Source organism: Scophthalmus maximus, chromosome 7 (assembly GCF_022379125.1).
Source record: "Scophthalmus maximus strain ysfricsl-2021 chromosome 7, ASM2237912v1, whole genome shotgun sequence".
NCBI lineage: Eukaryota > Metazoa > Chordata > Actinopteri > Pleuronectiformes > Scophthalmidae > Scophthalmus > Scophthalmus maximus.
This window is the reverse complement of record NC_061521.1, coordinates 18,168,563-18,177,296: the sequence shown is the minus strand read 5'-3', so window position 1 is coordinate 18,177,296 and position 8,734 is coordinate 18,168,563. Positions and strand designations below refer to the sequence as shown.

Here is an 8,734-nt window from a genome sequence, read left to right as displayed (position 1 = left end):
GGTACACTTTTCTGATGAGAAATACTTGGTTTTGAATACTCCTGTAAGAACTCAATATTTACAAACTGTGGACTACATATTTTAGTTTTATCTTTTTTACACCAGAGTCCTCTGGAAGTTTTTCCTACTACGATTTGTGTACACGAGTTAATCCGAGAAAACTGATGAGTCTCAACTCCCCACATACATGAAGTTGAATGAAATTATTTTACCTATGAGATGTAGTGGATTATTAGTCTAAAATAGCATAAAATGTACAAGTAGCCTCCCTCTAGATTGCATAGCACACAGCACGATACTTTCCACCACCGTCTGCCAACTAACCAGATTATTCATTAATTTAAAATAAACGTATTGATTGTTAACTAACCCTAACTTTTACTGTACTCCACTGGAGTCAACACCGAAAACGCTTGGTAACGGTGTGAGCTCTTATTGGCTTTTGCATCCAGATTCTTAGTAGGTTTCTTTTAGTACACTGAAACGTGATTGGCTGTCGCTACCCTATGGTCGCTACCAAGAATTACCTCGATTCTCAGGTGGCAGCTGCTTGACAGTTTTGATGAAGAAAAATATGCCCGTATTGGTTGCCGGCAACTAATTCTTTGAACAGTCTGGCTGTGTGACATTAGTCAACCATCGGATTATATATATATATATATATATATATATATATATATATATATATATATATATATCTTCGTAACGGACATAATTGTTTTAGTTTTTGTTGTATCGCATCACAAATCAAGACATTTCACCGGAGTAATGCTTTATGATGCACGTGACCTCAACACTCGATATCATCGGGCTAGTGGCGCAATGGATAACGCGTCTGACTACGGATCAGAAGATTCTAGGTTCGACTCCTGGCTAGCTCGGTCTTTTTATTCTTTGCGAAGAAAAAACGCACCCATTGCGGTGCTACATCTTAATATAACCAATTTAAACTCCTAACCCATCAAGTTCCGTCAAATAAATAAATGCAGAACCGCGCGGCTGCTAAACACTTAGCGTCACTTAAACGGTTTTACAAAAGTTGCCAGGCGAGGATTCGATACCTATGCAGACAGTCCGACGCTACTGACCACTTTCAAAAATCAAAGTAGATCTGTGAGATACATTGAGATCGATATTTGGAAACATGAGGCAGCGGGTACTCGCTAAGTATTTTGGGAATTTGCACTCATTTTGTATTCATGTTTCCAATAGATACAGACTTGCAGAGGACCTGGAGGTTGCAGGGTACGTACGACAGAGGGCAGTAGATGGTCATTCTTTAATATGAATCCTTTTTAATTCATTTGGCCTCTGTTGCTGCCTTGACAATACGCTAAATATCTCTTTCACATTGACTAACATTACTCGTCTCTTGTTTACGCAGGGGTGATCGAATCCATAACCCTGCGTAAAAGTCACACCGTGCGTAACTTCTCATGGCGGAAGCTGACGTCACTGCGCTCTTTACGTCGCGCCGAGGTGACGTCGGCGGAGGAGACGCTTCTGCCCAAGCTCGCGAAGGGGGTATCAGTCAGACTGCAGCTGCCGCTGGATATTGTCGTACGGTGATGTAATGTTGCCCGTCTGGTGACTACGGATGGCTGTTTGCGCCAGGCTCTGCGGAGTGGGTCAGTCGCGAAGGTGCCGCAGGCGACAGCGGCAGAACCAGCAGGGTCAGGGAAGCGATTCCGACATGGACGAGGAAGAAGGGGAGAGGATCGTGGGCCAGAGGCCGGGCGACGGCGGCGGCGGCGGCGGCGGCGGCCCGGAGGGCGGCGTCGCCACTGCAGGGCCGAGTGACGCTGGTGAATATGGCTGCGGCCATTTCAACAGAGGGGGCTGCGCGAACCGCACGGCGAGCACGGGACCCCCGCACCCGCAGACACTCGTGGAATTACCGCCGGAACTCTTGGTGGAGATACTGTCCCGGCTGCCCGGGACAGCGCTGCCGAGCGTGGCCCTCGTCTGCAAGAAACTCAGGCAACTGCTCAACACGGAGACGATCTGGAGGAGGCGGTGCATCGAAGGTAAATATGTGGATCGAGTCACATGTTCCTGTCAGACTCCTGCTTGTCCGAAGGGTTATCTAGTGCCAGTGCTCAGGGGCCGGAAGCTCTGGGTGGTTCCCGTCAAATGTTTCCCTCTGAAAGCATTTCGATCGATCAGTACTCGGCAACCACAAGGGAATTAGGGCCTGTCACTGTTGTTAGGCCCATGTTCTCCGTTCTGTGTATGTGATACGACTCTTGATGCAGGGCCGTCCTCAGCGTTTTGGGGGACCTTGACTGAGCATGATCGTGATCAACCCCCCCCCCCACACACACACACACACACACACAACATTATGCCACAATTTCAGTGAGCAAATGTTTCATAACGTGCACATGGAGCAGACATAAACATTCTGCACAAATATAAAAGTTCTGCCTCCTGATTATCCCCTCCCAGCCGCAGCGCTGAGTCGATCAGGGCAGTTGGTAAATTCAGCTTTCATTAACGAATGGAGTTTATGTGATATTGTAGTGACATATTTCCATTCTGGTGAATCAAATTAAAGATTGTTGCAGTACAAAATCACAAACAAACAAACAAAATGTGCTCCCACATGACTTCAAGGATCTGATGCTAAAGTCTTGGTGTCTGACACCACAGGGAACCTTCACATGTCATGTGGAGTCCATGTGTCAATGCTGTTTTGGCGGCATGAGAGGGACTTGCATAACGCCAGGAAGAACACCAGTTTAATGTTGTGGCTGATCGGTGAATACAACCCTACTTCATTTATCAAATTTAAGTGCCAGACAATTTCTAGCTCCACCAGGCACAAGCTAGGAAGCCACTTATTTTTTTTTTTTTTAATTGTCAAATCTCTGAAAGAAGTCCAAATAAGGTACTTGTTGTTCTTTATTCAAATCTGCGAAAACACTTTGACCTAGAGCCCTGATTTTCAGAGATATAGCAAAGGTTCTGAAAAGACAGAAAGCAGAAAATCTAGCGTCAGCGTCTTAATGAAACAAGGCACTTACTTTTGGACAGGAACAAACGACAGCAATTCGATAGGGACTACTAGGGCTTCTTTTACTACAACGTATAGGCTACTGACAAAAACATTCAGGTATGTTCAGGTATATTTGGTGCTGACAGTCATGCAGCATACAAAGCATCCAATTATATCAACGATAAGTAGTAAAGAGCTGCTTATTTCACGTGTGGCTCAGTTCAGGTTTTTAGAAATCTCTCTGCGTAGCAGACTTGTTCAGATCACATCTGTGTCTGCTGACTCGAGTCACAAAGTTAATGTGTAACACAGCGGTTGACATTATGAATTTGATAAATATGGAGATCATTGACTACACTGTGTAAAAACCTTCATCCCCGTATAGCAATTTCCATTACCACTAACACTGATTACAGATACCTTGCATGCACCCTAATAAGTTTTAAATGACATGTTGATCATCCTCGCGTGTTTTCTCTCCGCAGAGTTTGATATGAAGGAGGATCTGAGGAAGATGGAAGTGGGAGGAGTGTCCAGCCAGGAGCTCTATGTTAAACGTGAGATGTCTTCAATTTCATTGTCAATCATTTCATCCATTAAGTGATCCAAGTGGAGTATTTGGTTTCTCTCCTATTCCATCATGTCATGATGCACATGGGAAAGCACTTTGTCATGTGGACGTGGGTTCTCTGTCCCACTTTTACTCAGACTCTTGATTGCACAACTTAAAAAAAAAAAAAAAATGTATCCTCCCCCCATCTGCTCCTGCTTTGTTTATCCCCTGAGGTGCGGCGCTTATTCTGCAGGCAAAGTGGTGGTGACACCTGTTGACTCTTTTGAATAGATTATTTTTGGCACATTGATTAATTCGCCAGGGTGCTGCTGCGTTGGACTGAGCCAACCTTGGTCCGCAGTCTCTCTCTACACATGCCTGTGTTGTGCCTCGTGCAGGTGTCGACCCAAGGGTGAAGTCTGGGCGCTTTATGAAGCTCCTGCCGGACTACGAGCACATGGACTATAGAGGCGTGTACACACACTGTATGTACACTGGCCTCAACGTGGGTGGCTGCGGTGTGTGTGTGTGTGTGTGTGTGTGTGTGTGTGTGTGTGTGTGTGTGTGTGTGTGTGTGTGTGTGTGTGTGTGTGTGTGTGTGTGTGTGTGTGTGTGTGTGTGTGTGTGTGTGTGTGTGTGTGTGTGAGTGAGAACAGTAAATGTGGTAATAAACCTTCTCTGCAGGGTTTGTTTGTGTGAAATTGGACAATGCATGACAACTCGTGTGTTGTTTAGACACTTGGCCGGCAGGAATGTCGGTCAGTTTACTCTTTCTTCTCCTGGGCTTTAAATCTCATAAATTCCATCCTGACAACCATCAAACAAAAAATTCGGCCTGTGAATTTTAACACTGCTCTCTTGTGTTTTTAACCATGCTCAAAATATAGCTTGGTGCATCAGTGCAGACGACGACTATATTGGTGTGATGCTTTGCTCTTGTGTTGCAGTGCTTCACCCATACAGACACATCCTGGGTTTATGGCAGCCTGACATAGGCCCTTATGGTGGATTGCTCAATGTTGTGGTGAGTAGTATTTCTCAGTCCAGACATTTACATTAAGATGAGGAACAGTGACTATACATTACAGTTTACAGTCAAATTCTCATATGTTTTTTTATGTGAAATACGGTTACACTGTATATTCTGTTCACACTGTATACATCCTGCTCACATTGTATAAATTACCTATTATTCCTTGTATTTATTTAAAATGTTTACTTATTATTTATTCATTTTTTTTACTGATGTTTCTTCTATTTTTAAAATCTCCTTTGCTGCTGTAACACTGCAAATGTCCGTGTTGTGTGACTAATAAAGAATTATCTAATCTTAAATTATTTAGGATGCAGCAATATTCAGCAGCTTTTGCTTTTGCAGGAAACCTGACATAATTTAGGATCATTTCAATGGCTGATAAATTATTGAGGGTATTTTTTTTTTCATTCAGGTGGATGGGCGGTTCATCATCGGCTGGATGTATTTGCCACCCCATGACCCCCGTGTGGAGGATGCCATGAGGAGACGGCCACTCTTTCGTGTCCACATGTTGGAGAGTCAAAAGGCCACAGTGGAGTGTATGTACGGACACAAGGGTCCCCACAAGGGAGACATACAGGTGAGGGGCTGAGCTGCATAAAGTCCTCCCTGTGCACCAAAGTAATGGGCCTCAGCAGAATGTTTATCTTTAGACAGATAACTGATTTTACTTTAATTTGAGGTTAGCGGCTTTTGATAAAATAGGCCATCCTCCGATGTGTGTCATACCCCTTTATTTTCAGACTGTCAAGAAGGATGAATTTTCAACTAAGTGTAACCAGACTGATCATCACCGCATGCCAGGAGGCCGGCAGGAGGTAGGCCAAACCAGTAAACTGTTACTTCCTGAAATCTTTTGATGATCTGTTTGTAATTATTCTGTTGTCATGCTTGATTATACTTCTATATCCTGCATGTTTGATAACTTTGTGTGTGCGTGCGTGTGTAGGAGTTCAGGACATGGTTGGAGGAAGAATGGGGCCGAACGCTGGAAGAAATCTTCCATGAGCACATGCAGGAGCTCATCCTGATGAAGTTCATATATACAAGCCAATATGAGTATGAGTGTTTTCTTTACATCACACGTGAAACCAAATGCCAGTTAGTTTAATGCCGTCAGTTTCTCTTATGGGTTTATCATTAATGACGAGAAAAGCATTTTAACCGAGGAGACTGTTCTGATTTCTCTTGTGGATGAATGTATAACCCTTTACGTGCTTTCTTTTTACAGTAACTGCTTGACATACAGGAGGATCTACCTTCCTCCGGCAATGCCCTCCGCCCTGCTGCAGCCTGGGCTCTTCAAAGGTACCTATGGCAGTCACGGCTTGGAGATTGTCATGCTCAGTTTCCATAGGAATTCTGCAAGAGCCACCAAGCTCACTGTAAGTTGGCAAATAATCATCATCAGAGCTTGTCTCAAAAAGAATCTCTCCTCAGTGCAATCGCAGGTTTCCTGTGAATCATTTAATGTCGTTTCGGTCATCCTCCTCTTCTTCAAAAACACACTACTCGGCCGAAATTCATGATGCACTCATCACTGGTGATTTTAGTGCCTTTTAAATGGCAGATTTTTAAACTCTGTAACTAGTGGATGACAAATTGAAGAAACCAAATGCCAGTGGTGCAAACTTAAATCCTACTCCTTCCTGCAGGGAGACCCCAACGTTCCTGCAGGGCAACTGACTTTGGATGTAGACCTGAACCGGCCCGTGGTCCTCCCAGACCTGGAGCAGCAGTGCAAAATAGAGGAACTGTCTCGGCTCGTACTGGGGGTGCACGAGGAGGTGCAGAGGGAATCGGTACGGCGTGCTGAGAGCGCCTCTTCCGCAGTCAGCGGTGCAGCAGCAGAGGCGGCCTGTGGTGCCAGCGGAGCAGAAGGCATGGAGGTAGACCATGGTGCCTGTTCAGACGCCTGTCAGCCTGGCCCCAGCAGCAGCAGCAGCAGCAGCACCAGTCCTCTAGACGCCCAGCCATTTGTCCTGCCCATGGGGGTCATGGCTCGCAACAAGGTTTACCCTCACACCTGCAGGAAATGGTGAGAACTTGGCTTTATAGGACATGAAAAATGCTAAGTATTGAGCGCCGTTATTGAACCTGATCTTTTGCAGATTGCTTCATTGTTGAAAGTTCATTTCAATTTTCTATAACCAAGTGGTAATCCATGTACAATATGGATTAATTGATGTTTCTTCCATTTCAGCTTCTATGGGACAGGTCTGATCGCAGGGCACGGTTTCACCAGTCCAGAACGCACCCCAGGGCTCTTTGTGCTGTTTGACGAGGACCGCTTTGGTTTCATCTGGCTGGAGTTAAAGTCTTTCAGCCTGTACAGTCGCCTGACGGACAATCTGGCCCACGCTCACGCCCCAAACATGGATCGCTTTGAGGCCATGCTGCACAACATGCAGTCCTGGACATCCTGATCTGCAAGCTTTAAGCCTCCTCCAGCAGTACAACGCGATAACAACAACCATTACACACGAATCACCTCTATCATCTGCTGGCAATATTACCATTGTGTTAGCTCACGCCCATAACTCTCCAACTATCACCTGTGTCACGAAATTTGTGTTTTACTGTCTAATGAAGCTATTCAGGTCACCCTGACCTTGCACACCATGCTCCTGCTCACATGCGAGAACTTTGAAAGGTCTCTCCAGGCAAAGATAACAGGACACTTCTGCGTGACCTTAAAACAGGTTTTTAATTTATTTATTTATTCCCTGCAGGAGCAAAATCATATTTCTTACCACTTACTATGGATCAAACTGTACGTGCCTCTTATTCTAAAACCATGTCTTTACTTATTACTGCTTGAAGAAGATAACGGTGTCCATGGTATTCTGATATATATATATATATATATATATATATATATAATTTTAATACTTTCAGTTCCCAACATATTCGAGTGCATGCTGCATTTGATTTAGATCTAATCATCCCACATTCAATCATTATCTGAACATAATGTTTACTCTCATGAAGCAGCATGCCTTGCTCTTAAGATTAGGGTTTTGTTGTTCTCGTTGTTTTGAGACATCCAGATTTAGAAAAGACAGCATCTCAGGTCTTTTTTTTCTCTTGTTCACAAGTCAGTTAAAAACAGGACAAAATTATCAATGTGTATAGGGAAAAAAATGTATGAAGTTCAATTTTTTTTTTGATTTGTCAAACATTGTCAGTGAGTTTTACAACTGTGCATTTTCGAACCACTGACGAAAAAAGGACGTGCTGTCTTATCAAACGATGTAGCGTCATCAGCCGGCTCTGAACGCACTGATATGTTTTTGTTCTTTGAACTTGAGTAATATCTTTTTCAGTGATATGCTCCGGCTCATGGTCCTACATCAGACATATTTTTAATGTCACCACACGAGGCAAAATATTTTGTAGGACTGAAAGATGAATTGCAGTAGAATTACATAACCATCAACCATATTTGATAAGGAGTATCAAAATTACACAGATTATGTGCTTGAATATAATCATGTTTCTGAAACAAACCTTTTGAATTGTATGACATTTGTGGTTTGTTTAAATGGCTGACTCATTCTTTGCCTGGCTTAATGCCTGCAAAGCTATTCCCCTCCCCCACACACAGTTCAAATGTTTTCAAACTTGAGACCAAGCTTGCTCAACATTCCCCCGACTAACCGCTCAAACCGATCTCAAAGTACCAAGTAAGTGTCTGTGTTTATCATTACGGCCTGATGGTAGTGTCCAGTAGCTTTCTTACTCCAAGTGCACTTTTCTGGGCAATAAAGTGAATAATCGTTCAAAGCCACTGGCCAGCACTTTTATATCAGACTGCTTTTTTGCATCATTTCATTCATTTTGCCACACGTTATTGATTTTCCCTCTCAGCTTTAGTACGTACTTTTCATACATTCTCCTGTCTGCAAGCCCTGTGCACCCAGCTTTCTGACTGATTTGCCTTGTGTTGCGTTATACCATTTTCAATGCCACACGCCTGATTTAGTGGAAAAACAAACTCAAGTTTGACCTATTGAACTCCTCACATCGGACTTCAGGGAGCTTTTCCAGCTTAAGCGCTCTTCTCAGTAATAAAAATAAACTGAACGGAACCTTTCTTGTCGGATCAGTTTATTTTCTTTCTATAGCTTGTATCACATTGCTGTAA

At 43.7% G+C, this 8,734-nt stretch overlaps 1 protein-coding gene and 1 non-coding gene across 3 annotated transcripts; both read left to right on the top strand.

Annotated features, from left to right (window-relative positions):
* Positions 1-808: 808 nt before the first annotated feature.
* On the top strand, positions 809-881 carry trnar-acg. The gene has a single exon. It is a non-coding gene; the product is annotated as a tRNA-Arg (tRNA).
* A 524-nt stretch (positions 882-1,405) lies between these two features.
* fbxo31 (F-box protein 31) lies at positions 1,406-8,678 on the top strand. 2 transcript variants are annotated; one of them, XM_035643582.2, is made up of 10 exons: positions 1,406-2,027; positions 3,484-3,555; positions 3,950-4,036; positions 4,499-4,575; positions 5,000-5,167; positions 5,331-5,405; positions 5,537-5,646; positions 5,819-5,972; positions 6,243-6,625; positions 6,791-8,678. In XM_035643582.2, the coding sequence occupies exons 1-10, from the start codon at positions 1,598-1,600 to the stop codon at positions 7,011-7,013; spliced, it is 1,779 nt and encodes a 592-aa protein (XP_035499475.2). In that variant the 5' UTR covers positions 1,406-1,597; the 3' UTR covers positions 7,014-8,678. The 2 variants fall into 2 exon arrangements, with proteins under 2 accessions (XP_035499475.2, XP_035499476.2); XM_035643583.2 differs by lacking the exon at positions 3,950-4,036 and having other exon boundaries at positions 1,462-2,027.
* Positions 8,679-8,734: the final 56 nt, after the last annotated feature.